The sequence below is a fragment of the Symsagittifera roscoffensis genome, unplaced genomic scaffold, assembly GCF_963678635.1.
Source record: "Symsagittifera roscoffensis unplaced genomic scaffold, txSymRosc1.1 SCAFFOLD_251, whole genome shotgun sequence".
NCBI classification, from domain to species: Eukaryota; Metazoa; Xenacoelomorpha; order Acoela; family Convolutidae; genus Symsagittifera; species Symsagittifera roscoffensis.
Window position 1 is genome coordinate 1 of NW_026971615.1, and position 25,110 is coordinate 25,110.

Genomic DNA, 25,110 nt, shown 5'->3' on the forward strand with positions numbered 1-25,110 from the left:
CTTGGTAGACTCTATTTCTGCCAGAAGAAGAGCCAACAGGCCCTCACTTGCTTCGAGCAGGCTAGTTGCACTTGTCGTTTTGAATTTATGTCACAAAAGATCCATATTGGTGCTTTATGCATGCCACCTCAGTCAGGACTTCGGAACATTCACTATGCTGTTACAGGCGCAGGTATAGAATTTTCTCGAGGGAGTGGCAACCTTTCCTTTTCAAAAAATTTTTCATTTGTGACTTTTTTACTTGTTGAGTAAATTCGTTTTCCAAGCTCCTCCAAAAACAATTTATAGACCTTATTATGAAAGGAAATTATTTGAAAATTGGCAGTTTTTGAAAATGTATTTGGGAGTTTTTGAAATTATTTTGACCACAAATGCTTATTTTTCCAGCGCAATCTCCTCACTCGTATTATTGTTTCGACTATTGAAGAAACTTACTATTGAATCTTTGTGCACGGGATGGTTTTTCTACCGACAGATTTTGACATCTTAACCAGCAAGTTTTGACCAATTTTTCTACATCATTTGAAAAGTATTGTTGTCCTGCGCCCAAATTCAAAATCATATTTCATTTGTGATCAAATTTTGAAAAGATATGGGGGTTTAATTGTTTCCATTTTGACCAATTTGGGTCAACTAACGCGCGATATATTTCGTGCTAATAACACGTAAGAGGATATTTAGTCCGTCTAAGAAATTGTTTCAAAGTTAGTGAGGAATGCTATTTGAGGAATTCTATTTATTAATTTTTTGTGAGCGAACTAAATCACCTTGTATTTTATAAAGCGTGTGGGGAAAGATTTTGAAAAAAATCTCAAGAAAAATTTAACGTTTTTTCATTCTTTCGAACAATTTATTTATTTTTTATAAACTATATGAGCAGTCTTGGTTTATATGAAAAGGGTCGAAAGTGTTGCTTCTGCTGTAAAGAGGGGTGACCTTATTGTTCCGACTTAAGAAGAAAGTGTGGAATAATTATGTTTGTGTTTTTTTTACTAAGATTTTCCGTCAACGTTTACACTGAACAATTTTGACAAACTTTTTAAAATCATCTGAAAGATTTTATTTTTTTTGGCTCAAACTTAAAAACGTAGATCACTTACAAAACCATTTTTTTTAAAAAAACTTTTACGTCAATTTTTCAAAGAAAAAACCTTTTAATTTGGTCTGAAATTGCAGTCGGATTTTACAAATGTTTGTCGTGATGTTTGAGCCGTCTTTTATAGTTTTTTGATCGTTCAAAATATTTGAGATTGAGCATTCTCTTTTGAGACTTAGAGAGCAATGAGTTATACTGCAGAAGCTAATGAACATCTTGACAATTGGTCCCAAGCGACAATTTCCTGATTTAGAAAGCGATCAATTGGAACAATGCAATTGAATAATCAGCATTATTGTTCTGACTTTCGAAGAAAACAGAATTTTATGCTCGGTGTAGTTTTTTTATTCATTCAATTTTCGCTGATCAAAATATTAGTTTTCAACAAAAATTTCTTATACCCCATTGAAGATATCGACTTCCTGAGTTAAAATTGAAAAAAGTATTTTATCTGCGAACATTTTTCGAAAAAATCTGAAGGTTTGAAAAAGGGCCGAATTGGCCGTTTTCTGGACTAAATTATGCGCGCTTTGAAGAAATTATTCATAATGCTGAGAGCTTAACGCAAAATAATTATACGTGGCAAATTAGCCCGCCCAAAAATCTTTTCATTGATGCTAGCTAATTGGTTGTAGTTATTTCGCACGACTCAAAAATTTGCACTTCAATATTGTCCAAAATTTATTGATTTCCATATTCTATTTTCCCAAACCCATTCGATATGAATTAAGGGACAGTCAGGGATCATCAAGGAACAGTCAGGGCTTTTCCCTGATATACGAGCAGCCTTGTTTGCTCAGCAGTTCAGCGTAACGTAGCCATAGATCAATTTATCCATCCAAAATTAAATTATCCTCACCACTAGTTATATAATGTTCATTTCCACGAGTGGCCAAAACAAAAACAAAACAAAACCACTGTCGAAAGAGCACGAATAAACAAGGGTGTAGGATAACTTTGTCTCACACCAAAGAAAATTAACTCAAAAAATATTTCATGACATTAAAGTAGTATCATCTTAATTATCTCAAAATTTTGAAAACTGATAACAGGTGAAAATATATATTTTTTCAGTTTGAGCTCAGAAAAACAATATCGCTTAGATGTCATAAAAATCTTCCATTAAGAATGCTTAGTCTAAAAATCTAAAATTGACTCAAAAAAGACACCCTAAGCATAATTGTTTTGCAAATTCTTTGTAAGAAGATTTCAAAAATGATTCCGACATAGCGAGTAAGTCGAGTTTGTTGAATAGTTCCAGTTTTCATGCTATATTTGAGTTGGGAGTGAATAATAAACTTATCAACTGATTCACTCTTTAGAATTTTTTTTGATTGCAACCATATTTTTTTAAAGTATACAAGAAAAAAGACAAAAAATTGAAAAAATTATCTCGATCCGGCGTCAAAAAAAGGGTAAATAATTCTGAGTAATTCTGCACTTTTGATCGAAATAAGCCAACAAAAGGACTATTCTAGGAATCATCTCGGAACATTAGTGCTCTGATCTACGCTGTTCCCATAAGCTTTTTTGTGGTCCCTAAAGTTGTGCACTTTTCTGGCATAGGTGCCCACGAACTTTAATGTCTGTACCGTCAAATAAGATACGACCGTTTTTTGACGCTGCCCCAAGTAAAACTATCAATTCTCGTCGGTCGTTTTTCCAAGGCATAAAGAGCTAGTCGATTTCATCAGCTTAGAGTAAAGCCAATTTGGCCCCCGCGTTCAAAATCCACGCGCTGTTTGCGAGGTTGATTCAAAACTAAGAACACCTTCAAAATTAGTTATGATCTACTGGCTAGTTACAGTTAATAATAAAATTTCTCAAATTTGGATCCAGCTAGCTCCTTTTGAAAACTTTTTTCTCTAATTTTCAAATCTATATCTGAAAAAGTTGCTGAGAAAATCATGAAGACGGCAAAAAAATGCTCATTGCTTGTTGAAACCGAAATTGTGCAATATCTATGTCTCGTGACAGGTTTGGTTTTGTTCCAGGTGGCCGAAATGACAAGCAAAATCTACGGGGATGACGCGGATGAACTGATAAGTGTGTACACAGACATGGGCAAGGCAGAACAGATGGGGGCAGGGGGAGGAGGAGGGGTGGGGGCCGAGGAGACTTCTTCGTCTCACTCCCACGAGAAGGCCATCGAACATTTCTTACACGCACACTCCATAGCCTCCGCAAAGTCAGCCGTAGTTTTATCCTAATAATAAGTCTAATTAGAGCAACACAGGAAACAGACATAAGAACGGCCGCTTTTGCCGACAAGACCGACAAGAAATCTTGATTAACTTCATTACTTAGGTAAACTTTGACAACACTTAAAGAAAGTTAAATGAGCGCCAAACAAAATGCGCTTGTAAGGTGGAGAAAGCTTCCAAAAATTGCAGCCTAAAACAAACACTCAAGTGAAGCTTTGTTTTGAGACAATCAGGAGCTAGAAAACCAAATGGTTTGCATGAAAATCTGTTAAGCAATGCAACGGAGACCCCCTCACCCTGTAAATCCTAAGTATCTCAGCCAACATCCCGCCTCTTCCTCGGGACGATGCTGACTATAGGATCAATACGCTTTAAGTCACATCGTCAAGAGTTCGGCTCTAAATTTCTTTGTTCTCGCCAACTGAAAAGAAGGTTGTAACTGACTTGAATTTCACTTTAGTTTTTACTTGACCGCACCCAGTTTCAAGAGATAACAATCGATTATAGTATGATTTTAGTAGCTGTCTTAGTGAAAATTCATAAAAAGCTATTATAATCAATTATTAATCGATTATAATCTCTTGAAATCCGTATTAAATTATTCTACATTTCAGTAAAATTATAATCAATTATAATCGATTATTTTATAAGATATATTTCAAGCGATTATAATAGATTTTTGTACTTGTAGAATTTCGAAATTTCGAATATCGGAAAATTTCAAATTTTACATGTCAAAAAAATAAAAAACCGAAGAAAGCATGAAATGAATGTGCTAGAAATTGAGCGTATACAAGCATGAGTCATACCAATTAAATATGGCCGCCCCCATATAATTGTGAAAATATCATCATAATAATCCATTATAATCGATTACTTACGCCTAAACTTCGATGCGGGTGCTTTCAGTCATCCTGGCTCGTCATCAGAAACAGCCAAAACAGCCGAAGTAGTAGCCAATGGATACCTCACCATGGCTATGTCTTCTGCAAAGCCCGCTTTGACCCCGGATGCAGTTGAAGATGCGCTACGCTCTTCCGAAACATACTTCACAGAAGCGGCTGATATTTTCCTCCTAGAAAAAGGTGCTGCTCAGATACAATACATTGAGTTTAATTTCAGGAAAAGCATCTTCGTATTAAACAAAAATCAATAATACAACTCAGGGGCGGTCCAGGATTTTCTCGAGGGGGGGGGGGGGGGCGGATTTTCGAAATTTTTCGAAAATTTTGTCGACCTTTTTTTTTAAATTAGCTTTTTTATATGACTTTTCGAGCTCTCTCAAAGCACTGTTTTGTCCCTATTTCGGCCAAATTTTCTGCGCCGCATGCAAAATTTGAAAAAACAGTCCAATAAAGGCGCCTATAGGCAGCTTTTGGAAAATTTTGACCAAAAAATTGCGTTTTTTCGGCGCGCGCTGCCCCCTCAAAATTAGTACATATTGGCGCCCAAGGCGCCTTCAAAAAATTTTCAAGGTCCATCACCCAAAATGGATATTGGAAAATAGTACAAAGGGGGACTCTTTTGGTCGGCAGGGGGTCGCATCCCTGAAGGAAGCGTTCGCCCCCATCCCCCTTCCCCCCTAAATCCGCCCCTGGTACAACTCTTTATACATACGTTAATGGTAAATTGACTTACAATCCTAAAGAGCAGAGACTGTTTTTGATGATGGACGCTTTCCCCGACTCAAGGTTTCGATCTCCTCAGCTCAGATCATCCTAAAAGGTCCATCTTCCTTTACTTAAGTTTTGCTTCTTCAGTATAATTCAAAAAACTGTAACTTTGGCGCATTTCTCGATGTAAATGCAGAATAATGGTTTGAGCGAAATAAGGTTTTTTGGCATTTTAAGACCTCAAACGACCTAAAAACGAAGTTCGATTAGGCAATTCTTTCCAATAAAAATGCAAACTTCGAACTCATTGCCTATCTATCTACTGACTTTGAAAATAAAGGTATCAATCACCCGGACACCATACGAGTAACAGAACAGCTGGCAAAGATAAACATCAAACTGAAAGACTTCGAGGCTGCCAAAAAGTACGCCAAAACAGTGCTGGAGAGCAAAATTGAGGTGTACGGAGATATGAGTGATGAGACAGCTACCTCGCAACAGACACTAGGGACTATTTGTCTTTCGCAGGCGAATTTTGAGGAGGCGCACAAGTTGCTGAAGAAGGTATTCAAATAAATTTTGGAAATTTTTCACATGCTCTTTTCTTGCTGTATCGGTTCCCTAATGGGGCGAAAGTTCTAAGCAACTAACAAACTGAGCAGTCTACGAAAAAATCTATTTAGGACAGTCTTCATCAAAAACAACTTCGGGTTGTGTGAGGAAAAGTGTTTGTTTTTTTGCGCTGGCGATTCAAAATAATTGTAAATTGCTGCCCAAATGGCAAGTAAAGTTTTAAAACATTAAAAAGTGCCATCAAATCGAGATTGGCAAAAACTAAAAAGAAGTGAACTCCTCCTCCAGTTTTACGCTTTGATTTCTACGGCTCTTCGACAACGTCCCCCTCCCATTGCAAAAGGAATAAACTTGTTACTAGGCGCAAAATGCTTGAATGTTTGTAGGGGTGGATATTCTAACCGGGTTTTAACAGTTTTTTTTACTGGATCTTCGTTACTGGGTGATTCAGGTCCTGTTTTTTTCCAGGCGCAGCACACCTTGACTCAACTTCTGGGACCAAATGCGAAACGGGTGAAAGACATCGAGAAAATGATAGTCATCATTGAACAGTAAGAAAAAAATGTTTTAAATTGACCAAATAACTCATTGGCTCAAGAATTAAATCAAAACCTACAAAGAATCTCGTACTAAAGTCGCCCAATTCTACTTCGCACAAATCTTCACAACGTAGTTAGCATTTTACGTTTTTGGGGTTAACCTTGTGTTTGCGGATGTCTGTAACCGGCTAAAACATAAGAGAATATTCAATTGATTTTTCCTTTTTATAAAAAACGTTGGCGCTAAACGGAATTGAATTTTTTTCATTCATATTCAGAAACATCTGATATAAGGACATGTTTGATTGCTTCTCATTGGTTTAGATCTCCGCAAATGAGAGACAAACTATCAAAAGAAAAACACCTTCACAACAGACCAGCATTTTCTAACAACTTCAAAGTCAAGTAATTTAAACTTAAACTCGTATCTATTAAATTTATCTGACTAGTTTTCCAATTTGTAAATTATATGTTTGAAATTTAGTTTCAATAAAAGTTTACTGAGGTTCAATTTAAGAAACTAATTAACTTAATTTTGGAGCAGGTGCGGATTTAGAGCGATGCACTTAATAGACTTTTTAAGTCGACTAGATGGGTTTTCTGAGATCTCTCAAAAAGGGTAAGGATCCTAGTTCTTCAAAAAAAATTGATCAAAAACTTGACTAAAAGCACCAATTATTGGACCGTTTCCTCTCAGTTACAAAGGATTTTGTATGTTTTGAAGGGGTCTGGTCATTTTGGTCCTTTAGATTGGTCCACTAGATTTAAGCGAATAAGACTCTTTGGCTGATGAGACAGGGAATTCCTGAAAAAGGGTTCAAGCCTTCCTGAACTTGCCAGTGGTTTGGTGTACCAAGTTTTTGATGTAGCGGATACCAAATTAGTATTCAGTGGGATGTTTTGTTCAAATTTTCATCCGTGGCATATGTATGTGCCATTTACAAAATACCAACTCAATTTGAAACATACTTTGCAGGGATTTTATCAAAATGGCTAATTGACGATAACAATGAATGTTTTAAACAGACACAAAGTTCAAGGCTTGCTGCCAGGAATATTCAGCAGTCTAGCTAAATGAGTTATAACCGAGGTGGTTATCTCATAGAGTAATTTCGGATAGGGTACACCGTCTGCTCGTCACGCTATCTTATTTTCGGCCGGATAGATTCGTGCAACTTCTTAGTCTAATACCGATCCTAATCTTACTCTTATACTATCTAGTCTCAGGGTGTTTAACTAGTCTCTGCTAGGCTCAATAGATCTAGGGTATACTGGTTTATTGCGGCTGCTGAAGTCTTCTTGGAGAGTCAACTAATTTCTAAGTTAAATTCAAATCTCTCTGGTGCTGAAATTACAAGTAATTCCAGCACTTACAAATAAGTGGGTTGGTAGTTAGATGGATCATGATTGGTTAATATTAAATACTTTACAGTGGTAAAATATCTAATTTATCCAATCATAAAATGTAGTTTAGATCAGGTTCCACCCATCCGGGTTTTACAGAGTTTTTTAGAATAGTCTTTCTGCAATTCAAAAGATGGATGATGGACGTTGGTATTTGGCGAACATCATATTTCGTCTGGGTTCCCTTGTTAGAGAAGTTCCAGATTCAGTCGTTGTGTCTTCTTATGACAACGACTGGGTTTTCGCAACAAACTCAAATCTGATTTCAGAATGGTTTGCTATGACAGGTTTTTTCGTTTCATGTAGAGAACTTCTTTGTGTTTGACCTTGTCTGGGAATGGCGTGGAGATTGTGCGTGGAGGGGATGCCTGGTTACTCGGATCTGTACGTATACTTGAACATCGAGGTGGTCATTGGTCTATTTCAATGAAGTCCTTTTCTGCGAAGTCAAGTCGTACTCTAAATCCTTTGAGTTGTGATTGTGGGCGGCATATTGATTGTGGTTGGCCATTCTTTTTCGAGTGTAGTGGGGTCATTTTGTCTTTGGATGTTCGTCTTTGGTGTTGTATGCTGATCTATATATACTGCAAGGTATAATTTACATTTTATAAAATTTTTATTAATTTGGTGTTTTAATTATGATTTTGGTTAGTTGTTTTCACAAAAGCTTTTTGTTTTAGTTCGGTTATTTTGAAGAGTTACTCACCCTTGAGTACCTCTTATTAAAAATAGGAGTGTGGTTACAAAGCGTGGATGTAGCGCGGTGGGTTAGGCCGGCTATAGAGCATGCTGAGGACGTCCTCTCTGGTGGGTTAGGCCAGGAGTGGGAGTATGATTTCGTGCGGTTTCTGTGAGAAGTCCTGTTATGTGATAACGTTTTATGTTGGGTTTATTGTGGTTTTTCTTATGTTTCGTTGGTTGTGTCCTTTTTTCAAAAATCAAATTATTTTTGGTATGGGTTTGTCTTTCGACTTTTTTGTGTTTTATTATTTCTTTCTTAGACTTTATAATGGTCTTCAAAAGAATAAATTATCCAGTTTTAAACTGGGTTAATCCGGTTTGGGTACCGTTAGTTTCCTTTTCTTAGTCATGCTGTTATTCTATGTGTTGTGGTGTTTAGTAAGCTGCATTGGTTAGTTTTGTTTAGTATATAATTTCTTTCCAACCGGGTTAAAGGAAAGTTTGAAACTTGTTATCGTGTGTTAGAGTTGTTGAGTGTGAAAGCTTGAAACTGAAATTCATTATTTAAACAATTCTTCGTGGGCGAGCTGTGCGAGTTTGGATAGAATTCTTGTGCGAGTGAATGAAAATATCAAAAATTTAGTACTGCATTTGCGTTTTATTAATTTACTACATAGAATTTCAATTTTATTGCTTGTTTTGGGAAAAATTTAATTTACAAATTTTCATCATTATTAGAATTACTGCTGTTAGGGAAATAATTTATAAATTAATTTATTACATTTGTATGAATTTTATTTAATTTAGCTGGTGCAAAAGATTATTAGAGTTTGGGACAATTTGAAGAAGTTTTCTATTTTTTATTTTTCTTTTGTGTATTTTGCAGATGATCGTGAGATGAAGACTAAAAATCTAAATAAAACATGGATAAAGAATGGTTAGTGTTTTATTTTAAATTTATTAGTATATGTATAAATTATACTTACCTGTTAGTCGTCGGGGAAAAAACCGTGGGGGAAGATGTCGTGGATTATGTCGGAATTTGTTAGTAACTTTGCTAGTATGCGAATGATGTTTTTAGTTTGAAGCAGTGGCCAAAGCAATTGAAGTGCTTTAATGGTTTTTAGTTCTTCAGTGCCAACTGCAAAATCATAAGGTGTGTTTTGGATGAGATTATATAATTTGTGGTTATATTTAGTGTTGTGGATGAATTCTAATATGGGGATTTCTATAGGTTGAACAAATTCATGTGGGATAAGGAAGGGTCGGGATTCTTCTGCGTTGAAGGTCTTGGTGATGGGACAAAAAATATACATTTGGGTTATGGGATCATAATTTCGAAGAATACCATGAAGGTTAGTATCTTTAATGCAATATGTGAAGTTAAGAAAGAATGGTGAGGTGTATTTGGAATTGATGAATTGGAAACGGTGGTGTGGTTGTCTGGAGGGAGTGTGTAGGTCGAAGTGATTTTGTATAAAACGATAATATGTATATGTGTGAGTTTGTTTAGTGCGCAACATAATATCGTGTGAGCAGTGCAAATCTCTTTCATGTGGTGCAAGGAAATGAAAGGTTAGTGAAAATATTTGGAAGCGTTCTTTAAAACTTTCGTAGGCTTGCGTGTCTGTTAGTGCTTCTGAGATGATGTGGTCAAATTTGCGATCAAAGATATTGAGGGTAAATACATATGGTGTGTTAATGAAAAATTTTTCTGTAATTTGTGGGTTAGCGAAGCGGTCATCGTCTAAGAATTGATCTTGGTTAGTTCGGATGATATTATGATCGTAATATTCTAGCGTATATTCGTTAGCTCGGGGTGCAGTGTATGTTTTTAGTGATTTTTTATATCCAATGTAAGTAAATTGTCTATGTGTTAGTGGTGTAGTTAGTCGATATAGCATATCTTGATTTCGTTCTATATCGATGTGAGTATTAGATAAAGGTAGGCAAAGGGGGTTAGTAAAATGATAATATGATGTCCAATGAAGTGTAGGCATTAAAATTTGTTCATCTACAAAGCTACGTGTGTCGTTAGTATCTGTAGGGGTGTTCAAAGTATATTGTGGAAATGAAGGTAAGGTCATTGCTAAAAATTCTTTCGTGTTAGTGTGATTTGGATGATTTATATATTCACGTGCTGTTCCTGGTTTTGTTGGAAATGGATGGTTTGGGAATTTTCTTTTGAAAGTGCGGTAAGCTCTATTAGTGCTAAGAGATGATTCGGTGGATGTAGATGATGGTGCTAATGATGCGGTATAAGCTGAAGAGGGTGTAGGGGTAGGTGGGTTTGATGATTCTATTGTGGATGAAATCTGATTTATAGTGGGGTTTTCAAGGTGGAAGGGTTGTTGTTGTAAGGTGATAAAATTATCTAGTTCTTGGGAGATTTGGGGAGTATCTGGAGAATTGGATGATCGGTCTGAATGAAATGAGGAGTAGGTTGGGGTAACTTGTGAAGCATAGGATGGTGTAGAAATGGATGGGAGTGGTTGAAAAGGGGGTTTCGAAAAAACTGAGGGATTGGTTTGAAAATTATTAGATGGAGATGGTTCAGAGTCTGCAAATTCGTCAGGGGTTTCAATATCTGGGTTATTGAGTTGTGAGATGGAGTATAAAACTGAGGTGTGTGAATTAGTGTCTGAATTCATGCCTGATGTTATATTACTGGTTGGGAAATCGGGTGGTGGGAAGGCAAAAAGTGGAATTATTGTAATTGGAGTGTTGAGGTTGGTTGGGTGTGAATTTGAGCGGTGTAGGGATCCAAGTTGTCGGCTCATCGTGGGCTAAAAAAATTATTATTTTGAGACTGAAAAGCGGTGGTATGGGGTTGTTCTATAATTTGTTCATATGTATTTTCATCTAGGGGGTGGTGTGTCATTATATGTTGAATGGGACTTTGTGATATGGTTGGTCTAAAATTTGGATTATTTGTTATTGCTAAATTTCGAAAATTTCGTGGGACTAGTGATAATGGATGGTTATTTGGTAGTGGTGGTAACTGTGGTGCTGTAGGCGTAATGTCTACATTGTTATGTTCTTCGTCGTATGTGTTCTGTTTTGTTGCTATTTTTGTGTTGTATTCCTTTATTTGTGCATCTAAAAGAATTTTGTTTATTGATGATGAAAAAATTCCAAAAAATCCTGCAAATAGTATGCGTGCTACACTTGCTTGTCTATTTACTTGTGTGTGTATAGCGCATGTATTATAGATTCCTTTTAAAAGCGAAAAAAGAAATCCTATAAAGTTAAACATTGCGTATAAAATAGTCAATTTTTCTAAGATGTAGTAGGGCCATCGAGAATTTCATTTTTTAGTGTAACAAAGCTAAAAATATTTATAGGTGAAATATCTTGTGGTCGGTATTTTTCACCGTTTAGATATATATAATCTTTAATGTCTTTAAAATATCCGCTATAGTCTTGTGTATAAATATCTGCAAATCCTGCTGTTTCGGCAAGTTTGCGTAAGTTTTGGTCAATTGATTGTCTTTGTATCGTGTCCATTTGTGTTAATAATTCTTGGAATTGTTGTGTTCTAATGTGATGTTGTATATCGGATTTTGAATATATTCCAATTGATTGTAAGTCAATATTTGGGTTTCGAACAATAGCTCTAATGCTTTCAGGTGAAAACTTTTTGAGTGATTGCATTAATGTGGGATATGGAGTGAGAAGATAATATTTATCTTCATCAGGGTTCAGTTGAACTACATTGTGGCTATTTTCTGAACCACATGGGACTGCGGTATCCCAGAAATAGGTTCGTCTTGAAAGTGTGTCAACGAAATGTACTTTATTTTTATAAAAGATAGGGATTCTTTTATAGCATCGTTTATCTTCAAAAACATATAGTGGTGATACTTTTTTGGTACAGGTATAAAACCATAAAATGTTTCCTTCATAATCTAAAAAATTTGATCTATTTCCTGATAGTAAATATCCTGCGTAGGGTATTTTTAATACTGCTAGTGCAAGTGATTGTAGGATTTGTGTCCTTTCTAATTCGCATAGCTGGTGAAGTGTTTCTAATTCGGAGAGTGACATTTCTTGAAAAATTCGGCTAATTGTGTAGTCTAATTTCATATCTAAGTGAATATCATAGTGGATATTACCGAAATATGTAGTATTCATTAGTGATAATTCTTGTAGACGTGTGCTTCTAGTGTCATGCGGTTTTAGATGTCCACCAGGTTGATTTTTACTCTTTTGAAAATCAACTGGTATATATGATGTTCCTTCGTTTATAGGGTGACTTGTGGCGTATGGGTCAATTTTTACTTTTCCAGTGGTCATGTCGAATCCTTTTTTGTATTCAACTAATATCTCGGAGTATTGTGTTTTATGAAGTGGATTTCTGTATTTACATGCAAGTTCTGTTTCTTGATATATTTGAAAACGTGTCAATTTATTTTCTATATTGTGTATGTTTCTAAAATTAGAACTTTGTCTTCGTGACGGATGGACTTGGTCGTATGGAATTGATTGTATGAAATATTTTTCGTGAAATTTTATCATACGAGCGTGTATTTTTGCTACTTGAAATGTTGTACATGTGTCTTCAGGGAACCAAACAATTGTTGCTTGTGTTCGTGTTGTAGGGTCACAATAGCCTTGGTCGATTTTACAAGGTAATCTAATTCCTTGATAGATCATTGTGTTGTCTGATAAATCGCGTGTGAGTTGTATTTTTTCGAGTTGTATTTTCCAATCAAAAAACATGATTTCTTGATATCCTTTATTTTTTGTGTCTGCTTTGCAGTTTGATGGGTCATTTATACCAATGTGTGGTATCCAGTGTTTATCGTGTATATCATAAGTTAATCTTCCGTGTGCGCCGTTGTATGGGTATTTTTCATCTAATTTTATATGTCCTTGATATCTTTCAAGTTCTGCTTGATGTACAGAATCTGCAAAAACTTGGAAATATACTAATTTTCTATCAGTGTTTTTATTTCTTGTGATATTGAGTCGTAGTAACTCGTTTTTACAATCTTCGGGATTGAGATGTAGAAGTCGTTCGATATTACTTTGGTAGAATGATTCGTGGTCAAGTCGGTTTTTATTTCCATTTGAGACTTGTGAACAATGTACTTTCTTTTCGGAAAATGTCGCTGTGAATTTATATCCTTTAACTGTTGTTGCTCGGGCTTTTGAATAAAGTGTCGCTATTACATTTGTTGTTTCTATAGCTTGTGGTTCTGTTTCGCATTGTCATACTTGATTTATTGCATATTTGTGTAATGTTTTTTGTTCGTTTTCGTCACAATCGTAATGTGTTACTAATAAATCTTGGGGTCCTGTGCGGGGGGAAGGGTTTATGTTTTCATTTGAGGTTATTAGAAAAAGGAGTTGGAGAAAAATTAAAATTTTTAGAATATACATGTGTATGACAATCCTGAGTATGGGTTATAAAATGTGATGTAACCAATTGTCTTTTTGGTATATCTGTCGTATTTGTATATTACTTCAGTTGTTATAAATGGTGGTGGTAGGGATTGAGCTGTTATATTTGGTGGATTTAATGGATAGGGATGTTGAGTAATGTTGTTTAATTTAACCGTGATTTCAAATTTCAATTGTAGACTATTCTGTTGGAGTATTTGGATGTTATGAGCACGAATGTCTTCGTGAATGTCTTGCCTATATTGTAGTCTATTTAGTGCCCAACTGTGGAGTCGGTTACTTTCTAGTTGTTGTCCAAATAATGGTGGAGGTGCTGTGAATGTATTCCAGTCTAGTCTTAAAGGAATATTTGTTGATGATTGTTCTCGATATCTAGCGTCGAGGTTATTTGGGAAATTTAAGTTAAAAGGTGGTGGTGAAATCTGGCTTATTGATGGTGTTGATGGTAGTGATAATGTTTCTGGTAGTGATGAGGATGTTGTTGTATCCGTAGAAATGTCTATTGGATCATTGATTAAATTTGGTTCACCTTGTGTGAATGAATGTGTTGTCCAGTATGGTAGTCGTGATGTTTGGTTTGTAGGGTTAAAGGGGTTTTCACGTACTTGTTCAGATGTTGGTGTTGAACCTAAGTAATCTGATGGTAGGCTTGAGGTGCTACGTTGTGAAAGAAGCGTAGGGGTTTCTGGTAATATACCAATGGGATTTTCTGGTGTACTTTGTGATGGGGATTGAGGTATATCAAAATGAACTCGGGGAGTTTGAAAATTTCTGTTTCGTCGAGGGTGTATAATTTGTCTATTTATTTCGACTGTATTTTGGTTTTGACTAGGATTTCTTGTTCTACTTAATTCTTGTGGTAGTGTTGGGTATAAGTTATATGTTGGTTCGCTTAGAGGTGCTTGTCGTTGAACTGGTTCTAGTGGTTCTGATAAGCGAGCGTGTCGTTATTCAAAGGTATATGGGTTATCCTGAAAAGAAATTCGTGTAGATGTTTGAGGGTTTTGGGTAGTTGAAGATGGTGTGGGGTTTTCTTGGGATGATGTCGGTGAAGACTGACTATGTGATTGTTGGTTAGCAATTTTTGATGATTTTTGATCTATTCTTTTAGTGGAAAAATTTATGTTTATTGTAGTATTCTTCTAGAAAAAGTATTAGGAGGATTGTTGCTCGGACGAATGTGATAATTGCTTTCTTTATACATTTGCATATTGTCAAGATGAGGGATGATAGAAATGTTATAAAAATTACAAATAGTAAAAAAATATCTGTTCTACTAAAAATGGTTCGTATCATTTAGAAAAGTTTTGTGAATCGTACCTGTGGATATAATCAATAGCTTTTGAAAGCTGGAGGTATAGTTCAGATATGGAATAGAAAATTAAAAAAATATTACAAAAAATGATTAAGATTATTAGAAAAGATTCAAAGATATCAAAAAGAAATATGATGAAAGGTTTAAATATTTTGAAAAAGTTTGCGAAAATGTTTAGAATTATGGTAACTGGTCGAGAGAAGAGCATTTAAGAAATGGCTTCTTGATCGAATATTTTTTGTTGTTTGAGGCAATTTTCAAGTGTGGTCGAGTTATTTATTGGTTTTTTGACAAGTGGGTCGAGTTTTGTGAAAAATTGTTGGGGGCAAATTTTATGGTGATCGGGAGATCTTCTTTGTCTTTATTTTCATTTGTCAAATGATCTGGGGTATTTTTGAGATTTTTATACTTTAGGCTAATTAAAATGGTCGTTCTTTTACTTTAGGCTAATTTAACATATTTGTTTGGGGGGTATTTGAGGTCTAGGTTGGGAAATATTGTTGATCTTTGGTTTATTAGATAAGGGAGGGTCATGATATTATGGTGATATTTATTTTAGTTGTCAAGTTGGAATGGTTTGCTTATTTTTGACCTGGAGGTCGCAAAGTTATAGTTATAGATATGCCTAGAGTTTAATATCGTTCGTCTAGTTGATCTGTGTTAGAGTTAGAGAAGGTGACGGATTGGATGAATCCTATTGGCTAAATATGAACTAGAATCGTTGCGTGTTTTTCAGCATGTTATTTTGAAAAAATGAAAGTTCAAAATATTTCAGAGGTGCAAAAATTATTAAATCTAAACTTAAAGCTGTTGTCGAAATTCGACTTTCTTTAAGATTTTAGATTGTGGAATGAATGTTTTATAGTTTTTACGTGGTTGAGTTCTAAGTCGTGATGATTCTCTATGTTCTGATTTGTCGATTTGTTCTTGAGGTATTATTTTTTCTGTCAATTTTCTATTTTTTCTTTCTTTTTGATCTAGTTTTTTTGTTGTGGTTGATTTTTTATTTTGGTTTTCGAGATGAACGTCATGTTGTTCCTTTGTTTCATTTTCTGTATTTGGGTTATTTTGAATAACTTTTAAACCTGTGAAAGAATATAATTGAGATAGTTCGCGTAGTGCGTACTCTTTTGGGTAATAAGGTAATAGGTTGTTTCGGTGTTGGACAATTTCTTTTTTGTCTGAGTCGGTAATTTTATATGTGACATCTGTGGGTTTGGCAATTATTTGGTATGGTCCTTTACGAAGGGGTTGTAATTTTTTAGAGATTCCTTTTTGAGTGTTAAAATTGGGTATTAAAACAAATGTTTCAATTTTTAAATCGGAGGCTGGTGTGAAGCGTGAATTTATTTGTTCATTAATGTTTTGTCTTTGTAACAACTTTTTTGTTACTTTTTGGTAAATTTCATTATGTTTTTTATCTCTATTTAAAATCCATTCGGTGTGTGTACCGGAGGCTAATTTAAGAATTTGTGGGTGATGAAAATGATCTTCATCGTGTGTGTGTAAAGGTAGGTTATAACAAATTGAGTCTTTATTCGGTTGACAATGACTTTGTGCATTTTTATGAGAATTTGCTGTAAACATAATCGGTTTGCGTGGCTTTTGATTAAAAACCATTTCATATGGTGACATTCCTAGAGTTGTCGTGATTTGTGAGTGATATGCTAAGGGAAATAGTTTTACATCTGCTGACCATTCGGTATATCTTGTATCATTTCCATTGATGATACATCTAAGATATTCTTGTAGTGAACGGTTCATACCTTCGACTAAGCCGTTTGTCCAAGGTGCGTGGGATGTACGTGGTTTGTGTTTGATGTTATATAAATGACATAGTGTGATAATTTCATTATTTATGAATTCTGTACCGTTATCTGTAACTAGAATTTCTGGTAGTCCGAATTTGGCTATCCAGTGTTCATATAGTGTTGTGTAAGCATAATAAGCGTTACAATGTGGTACTGGGCTAAGTGCTACATAATGTGTAAACGCGTCAACAATTACCATAATGTAGGAATTTCCTTCGGATGAGGGTGAAATTGGTCCTTTTGTATCAAATGAAATACGGTGGTTAAAGTACAAACTTTGTCCTTTAAAATCTTGTTTTTGTGCTATTTGTTTTTGATTTGGATAAGGTTTATTTAGCTGACATACTATACAATCATTGCATAGTACTTTTATCCAAATTGGTGCATTTGGGAAATAAAAGTTTTGTATGAAATTCGAATATGTTTTCTCTGATCCAGAGTGTCCTTTAATGTTTTGTGTATGCGAAATATTAAAAGCTATAAGAATCATACTTAGTGGGAGACAGGGAACTGTAGATTCATTTAATTTGTATTCTAGAAGGTCTGTGTTTTCGTTAATTGTTGTATTATTGAATTTTCGAAAATATCGGAGCAGTGTTTTATTTCCTAAAATAGTTGTATCTGCCTTGACGGGTTTAGTTTTATATTTGTGCCATGATTTTAGTTGTCTAATTACTGGGTCAAGATTTTGATATTGGTTCAAGGTATTGGTTGTAATTTTATCTGTTGGGGGAGAAAAATGTTTTCTATTTCTAATTTAGATAAAGGAATTGTATCAAGTGGGTCATGGAGGTCAAAGACTTGATTTATTGTGTATTTTGAATCGTTTGTTTGTGGTCCTGATAAATTTATTTTATCAGTTAGGTTTTCTTTTTCAATTAATGGAAAAAGGTCTTTTTTATGCGAGTGTTGTTTTACTCTTTTTTGTTGGGTGTTATTTTTTATCCATTGTGAGTATGGAATTGGTTTGAAAGTTGATGTTCCAAGTAGATCAACTTCGTAGTGATTATTTTGGCAATCTAAATAGAGTGGGAAGTGTTGTAGATTGTTTAGCTGTGATTGTTCAACGTCAGTTTTTACTGCATATTTGCATTCTAGTCGGGGTGATGTTTCGTTTTCTGCAAGGTAGAATTTTATATTTTTAGGTATTTCAACTGTAGTTTTACGTGTAAGTAATTCAGGTGGTGTATTTCGACTTAATGTGTCTGGTAATGCAAGATTTTTTCCTGCTGTCCAAACTATATGTAAGTTTGGGAATTTCATTAGAATTAGTTGAAATCTATAAACTCGGTGATTGGGATTAGATTTTTGTGTAAAGAGAAAAATGATTGGTTTGTGATCTGTGAAAAGAACTGTTGGATGTTTTGATCGAAGTATCAGAAATACATATTCTGTTAGTGTATATCTTATAGCTGTACACTCTCTCATTAGAGTTGAGAGTCGTAGCTCTGCTTGAGTGAATAATCGAGAATTTGCTGATATAAGATTCATTTTGTTTGTGCCATTGTGTGATTGTAATAATGCTGCACCGATGCCAAAATTCGAAGCATCGCACATTGCATAGAATGGTTGATTTGGATCTGGAATTGTATTCGAAATTTGTTCAGTTAGGAGTTTTTTAATTTCTTCAAATCGTGCTTGATGTTCTGTGTTCCATTCAAAATTATTTTGTTGTCTAAGTATATTATAAAATGGTCTTAGGTATAATTGCATTTTATAGACATATTTACTTAAAAAATTTAACATTCCAAGGAATTCTTGGATTTTCTTTTTGTTTGTTGGTGGTTGGAGTTTTTGAATAGCATCAATGCGTGATTTTAATGGGGTTATTGTTTTTCTTTCTATATTATGTCCTAAGAATTTAACTCGTGTTAAAAAGAAGTGTGATTTATCGGGGGCGGCCTTCAGATTTTCGTTCTGAAGTATTTTGTGATAATGTTCTAAAACTTTAAACATTTCTTCTTTTGTCTGTGATTGCATAAAAACATCGTCTAAATAAGTGATTGCGTTTTTCTTGAGTATTAGTGGTCTAAAAATTTTGCTCATAAAAGCTGAAAATGCTGCTGGTCCTATGGATATTCCATAGAATAGGCGGTTGAATTCATATTGCTGATTTCCAATAACAAATTGTGTTAAGCGTCGCGATTGTTCATCTAGTGGCATTTGATTATATGCACTATTCATATCTGCGGTTGTAAAGTATTTTCCGTTTATTTTTGTTAAAATAACTTGTATTGGTTCAATAGGCCAATTGCATTTTGATTCGTCTATTAGTGAATTAAGATATCTAGCGTCTAGAACTATTTTTAATGATTCTCCTTTTGCTAGGATGATAACAGGGTTGATAAATGTGTTACCTTTTGGTTGTTCTTCTTTGTTTACCGGTGAGATTATATTGTATTGTTCTAAAATATCAAGTAATCTGTTCACTTTATCGTGTAAATGAATTGGTACTTTACTTGCTCTTTGTTTTTTGAAAACTGCGTCAGGTTTTAATGGGAGATGTAGTGATCAACTGATTTTGCCAACATCAAATTTAGATGTTGCATAGACTGATGAATATTTTATTAGCTGTTTGGCTAATCTATCAAATTCGTCTTGTGTTATTTGTGAATGTTGAAAGTTAAACATTGTTAAAAACTTCTGTTGAGATTCTGTGTAGTTACTTATGTTGAATGTAGGTTTGAAATATGGAGTTTTTGTGAAATAGTCTGTATTTCTTTTTTCATTACTTATTATATTATTTATGGATAATTCTTTATTAAGAATTGTGGATTGACAAATATCTAATAATTGGAGTATATTATTTACGCGGTATGCTTTTTCGTGTACTGGTGATATCGTAGCGTTGGTTTCGCAATAGCCTAAAAGTCCTAAAGGTAGTGTTACTTGATAGGGTATTTTGTTGTATACATGTAGAGAAATAATATCTGAATTCGAGTTTTTCAAATATTTTATGGATGAAAATGTGATTTTGAAAAACTTATGGATAGGTTTGAATTCAAAATCTGACATATAGAGTTGTTGTTTATTTTGTTTTTTATCATATTGGTGAACTTGTTTTATTGAAAAATTATATATGTTTCCTGATAGTGGTTTCAGGTGTTTTCTTTGTTGATTATATATCGGGTAAAATTTTGAAAAGAATGGTGGTTGTTTATTTAATCTTTGAAAAAATGTTAGGGATGTATCTTTTGTTTTTGTGTATTTATCTTTGATTAGTATTTTACTATTCAAAATGTTGATTGTTGGTATATATTTAGAGATAAATGGTATTCCAATGATATTGTGTTTAATATCAGTGATATGGAATATTTGTTTAAATGGTTTATTTAAAATTTTATTTTGTTCTATTGTTCCATGGGGAGAAGAAATAATTGAATTTTTCCATAGTTTACTAATGTTGATCCTTGTGCTGTTGCTAGTTTACTGGATGTTTCAAGGGGCGTTAGCTTTGGGTGTAATGATTTTATCTCATTCCATGTGGGAATGTTTATTATGTTTGATTCTGCTTCTGAATCAATTAAAAAATCAATTTCAAGATCTGGTGGTTGAAATTCTTTGCTTCTTGGACTTTCTAAAAGAAATGGTATTGTCCAAATTTTTTCTTTGGGTTGTTCTTTTTGTATATTTTGATAGATGTGATTTGTATTCAAGCATTTTGTTTTGTCTTTCTCATTGGATTGGTTTCTAGTTTTAATTTCGTTAGTTTCTTGTGCCGTTTGTGTAGAATGGATGGGTTCAATATAATAATTGTGAAGGAGTTCTAATTGATTTTCGTATATATGTGATGTAAATGGTTGTTGATATATGATAGGTTCATAGTCGTTTTCGACTGCTACCATATTGATGGAGATAGTGTTTTCTGTATCACTTTCTGAATCTGATGATTCACAATTTATTTGATTCAGTTGTAGTTCATTATTTCCTGTGTCATCAATACCTGGGGGGTCTGCTGTCGTTTCTGGGTTTGATTGTACTTGATTAATATTTCTTTGATGTTTAGGTGTACTACTTCTGTGGCGATTGTTAGAATTATTATAATGGTTATTATTCCTGTGTGGTGATTGGGAATAATTTCTATAACGATTATTATAACTTGAATGTCGATTTTGTGAACTATTTCGTGATCTGTTTTGATAATTATTGTTTGGTCTGTTGTAGTTTGATCTATTATATGAGTTATTCCTTGATCGATTGTTCGGGTAATTCTGGTTTCGATTGTTTGAATAACTTCTATTCCGATTATTGGAATAGTTTCTATTTCTATTGTACGATGAGTTTCGTGATTGATTGTTTAGATAGTAATTATTTCTTGATTGGGAATTAGATCTAGAAACAAATTGTGTTGTATTTGAATTTGATCTGGGGTAGTTATTTCGACTATTTGGTCTATTGTAATGATTTTGTGACGAATTTTGTGTATTTCTTCGTTCTGGTGATCTTCCTCTATAACTTGAGTTATATGGTGATTGATTTCTCGTGTAGTTGGTATTGTTCGGTAGTAGTTTTCCTGAACTGTTGTTGCTATATACATTTTTGTTCGGTAGATTTTGATCTTTCTTCATGTATTGATAGAATGATTTATTTGGTTCTCTATATTTTTGAGGTTTGTTTTGATTGTCCTGTTGTTTTTGTCTACATTCGGAAATACTATGTCCGTATCGTCGGCAATAATTACACCATTTTTTGAAAGATGGTTTGCCTTTAAAGTTTGGGCGTTTTTCGTAAATATTGAGTATTTCAGTGATTTTTTCAACGAGGTCTGTATCTGAATCTTGTATATTATTGATATTTGTGGTATTTGTTTCAATTCGATTAACATATTGTAATTTCAGATTTTCTGTTTCTTCAAGTTTCATTGTTATTTCTGCTTGCTCTAGCTTGTCTACTAGTTTTCGAAAATCTAAATCGGGCTCTCGAATTGAGGAGGGATGGGATGCTCTCTTTTTTATTGCTATTTTCCTTAATTGAGGTGTTAAGGTCATCATTAAGATTTCTGTCATTTTTGTGTTTTTATAATCGTGTGTATTTAATGAATATGCTTTTCGAACTAGTGTTTCGATACGTACTGCTAATTGTTTGATGGTTTCATTTGGTAACCTGCGAATTTCATTACATAAAACTCTTTGTTGTTGTTTGTTTCTTTCGGAGTCAAACATTTTTGAAAATTCTTGTGTAAATCTCTTCCAATTTGATTTTATTTCTATAGGCAATACTGAAAACTATTTTTGGGCTGCGCCGTCTAGGGTTGTTTGTATCAACGCTGTGCGTCGATGTATCCAGTTTTGATGTAGTGGCGTATTAATTGGTTCAGGTCCTATATTTAAAATTAAATTTGCTGTTACTGCATTTAAATAATCTTCTACAGAATATTCAGGGTCTGTTCCTGTGAATACCATTAATGGTTTGTTTGATGTTATTGATGATCCACCCATAAGGTATGGATTCATTGTCATTTGTAATGATTCTGCTGCATTTGGCATTTGTGAAAAATTAGAAAGTTGATTTTTTGTTATTTCGTGTTGTTGAAGATAATATGGAAGTGGTATTTCATTTTGCATTTGTGTTGGTTGATATGAGTGTGTAATCATTGGAATTTGTGGCTGAATTGGTTGAAAAGATTGTGTATTAGTTGGGTTTTGCATTTGTATTGGTTGTTGATTTTGTGTATCTATCTGGTGTGGAGAAAAATTTCTATGATGTGTATATGGTTTCTGCATTCCTTGTCCGTGATATTCTTGGGTATATGGTGCAAATATATCTGGTTGTAAATGATCATCATCAGAGGATAGGTAATCCGTTTGATGAGGTGCTTGTTTTTTATTTTTATTCTGTTGAAAGAATGGGTAATTTTCACTATGATCCTGTGGAGGATGTGTATTAGCTTGAAAATTTACTGAATTGGTTGTTGCCTTTGGGTTATTCCAATATTGAGATCTGATTTGATTATTATTATTATTTCGTGGAGGATAGTTTGTTTTTGATGAATGTGTATAATTATAATTATGTTCCGCAAAATTGTTTCTTGTGAATGTTCTGCGTGTTTTTGACGGTATTGTCATGGGTCTGTATGTTTGTTAATCCATTTGTGAATATTTTGGAGCAACCGAAGGTTTAACGGTTGATTGTAAGGTTACCTGTGCTAGCGAAGTGTTTGTATTTCTTGGTGTTGTTAAATTTGGACGTATTGGTGAAATACTTTGTTGTGTAGTTGTTGTTGTTTGGACAATTTCTTCATTTATGAAGTGTGATGGTGTCTGAATATCTTGTTGAGTGAGATTTCTAGTTCCATTAAGGTTTTCATTATGTATGACGGTCGAATTTAAACTGTTATTTCGAGTATCAGGTAAAAATGTATTGTAGTTTAATGGTGTTGCGTCAATGGTTAATGGTACTACTCTTACATAATCTCTTATATAAAATATTGTACTTATTGCTTGGCTTGCAATTGATTGTGGGATATTTATAAATGCATAATGAGACCATTCGGGGTCCCAAACGTAGTCTGACTGTTCTGTGATGGCGGTATCATCGTTTGAATTTTGAGGTCTAAAATTTTTTCTTGCTTGCGAAATTAAATCTAGATTATGTGTGAAATAATCTATTATAAACCATGCCAAGATTTTTTGTAAGTCATGTTTTGTATGTTGTGAAACATCATCTTTAGTGAAATTTTCTTTAATTATATTTAGGAAAGATGAAAGTAGTGTGATTTCATGTCGTACCCTTATATGTTTGGATGTCTCTGTCGGTGAGACATTTGAGATTGGTATTTCGTTTTCTAATATTGAGATATAACTATATATTATGGCAAAAACTTCATTAGTAAATATGGAGTTTGCTCTTCGTGAGTTATGATATTGTATGCTTTTTATATATTCTGAGAATACTTTTGAAAATTCTAAATCAAGGTCGTCTGTTTGAATTACATATTTGCGGTGATTCGGGTTTGGTGAGGTTAATTCTATGGTGTAGATTCCGTAGTGTTGTGTCAAATTACATATATCTTTCAGATAGTGATCAATAATTTGTCTTTTGATCTTTACATCGGGGAACTCTGCTTTACATGGGCTGATTCCGGGTTCAAATAAATTTAGTAAAAAATTTTTGCAAAGTATATGCTGTCCTCTATCAGTGGGTGCATCTACGAGGAAGGGGAAGATATCGTCATCATCTGGACTATCTTCACTTGGAGTGTGTCTTTGGCTCATTTTTTCGTTTAATGACTGTTAATAGGTAATTATCGATGTGTCTAATTGGTTGATTCCAATTGTATAAATGTACTGGTTTGTGTTTATATTGCTTTTTTATTCTTCTTTTTCCTCTTTTTGACGAAATCGATGTTGTTTCTGAGTCGGAAAAATATAATTGATCGTGAATGGGGCAATTTTTATCTATAGATTCTTTTAATTTATAGAGTTCGTCTAAATTGCTGGCTTCTGATTCTGAAAATGCGTTTCTATTTTTGGAAAATCTTTTTCGTGTTATTTGTCTTTGTTTAGTTATTATTTTTCTTTTTAGTGTTTGTCGTTTTGTTCTAATATATCCAACTGTTTGTGTGTGGGGTGTGATTACAAGGTCGTATTTTTTGTTATCAATTTCACAGTTGTGCAAAACGATTGTTTGTTTGTTTCCTAGATTTTTAAATGACATAAGGTTTAGGATGACGGATGCAAAAAGTTGTTATATGATTTCTATTTTCTTAAATTGTTAGTCCTTACGATTTTTTGGTTAGCTTAACCTGGGTCTATTTGTTCAGGGTTGGAGAGAAAAGTATATCTATTCCGAAGAATGATTTTTACTTTCTCGTGGCTAGTATAAGCTAAGGTGTTAACTTACTTAATCTTACTTAGGGGTAGTGATTGTGTTCAAGGGTTGGAGAATAGTAAATCAATCCACAAGGTTCAGGTATAATTAGAACGCGAGTAGTTCGTTAGGTACTATTTTAATTTTACTAAGTCTATGATTTATCCTGGGTCTTGATAAGAGGAGGGTTCAAGTGAAGGATGAATAACCGAAGTTTTTCACTGTTTATCCTAATTTGAATGGTTAGTTTTGTTGAAAAATTTCTATTAGTCTTGGGTTTTTTGAAAGGGTTGGATAGTGAATCGACGTTTGAGGTCGTTAGACACTAGCTAAGTGGGTGGGGGAGAACAAAATTGTTCTATTTGATCCAAGGATAGGCCTTGATGATCAAGTTTAAATTTTAACTGAATAGAAAATGAATTAAGATCCAAGGATAAGCCTTGATGATCTGATTTGAAAATTAAGTGAATTTAAGTTTAAAATGGTTTAAATTTATTTAAGAAAAAGATTTAGTTTTTTTTTTATGATATTAGTGAGTTTATGATTGCTGTTATGTTTTAGGTGATGAAGCTGAGACAATTGGATGATTTATGATTACTAACAGTTTATTGTCATGCTACTAATTTTTATTTTGATTTTCAATAAATATTTTCCAAATA

The 25,110-nt window shown here is 33.9% G+C and overlaps 1 protein-coding gene across 1 annotated transcript; it reads left to right on the forward strand.

Moving 5' to 3' along the window:
* The first annotated feature begins 6 nt into the window (after positions 1 to 6).
* On the forward strand, positions 7 to 6,472 carry LOC134856553 (tetratricopeptide repeat protein 23-like). Its single transcript, XM_063872827.1, has 6 exons — positions 7 to 60; positions 3,091 to 3,284; positions 4,210 to 4,385; positions 5,254 to 5,477; positions 5,955 to 6,037; positions 6,350 to 6,472. The coding sequence occupies exons 2-6, from the start codon at positions 3,100 to 3,102 to the stop codon at positions 6,432 to 6,434; spliced, it is 753 nt and encodes a 250-aa protein (XP_063728897.1). The 5' UTR covers positions 7 to 60; positions 3,091 to 3,099; the 3' UTR covers positions 6,435 to 6,472.
* The last annotated feature ends 18,638 nt before the right edge of the window (positions 6,473 to 25,110 follow it).

What these genes read in the sequence shown, in the direction of transcription:
- LOC134856553 (XM_063872827.1), top strand. Translation starts at nt 3,100, where the DNA reads ATGACAAGCAAAATCTACGGGGATGACGCGGATGAACTGATAAGTGTG. An exon ending in CACTCCATAGCCTCCGCAAA is followed by an intron (nt 3,285 to 4,209) that starts GTCAGCCGTAGT and finishes GGGTGCTTTCAG; the next exon opens with TCATCCTGGCTCGTCATCAG. An exon ending in CGCACAAGTTGCTGAAGAAG is followed by an intron (nt 5,478 to 5,954) that starts GTATTCAAATAA and finishes GTTTTTTTCCAG; the next exon opens with GCGCAGCACACCTTGACTCA.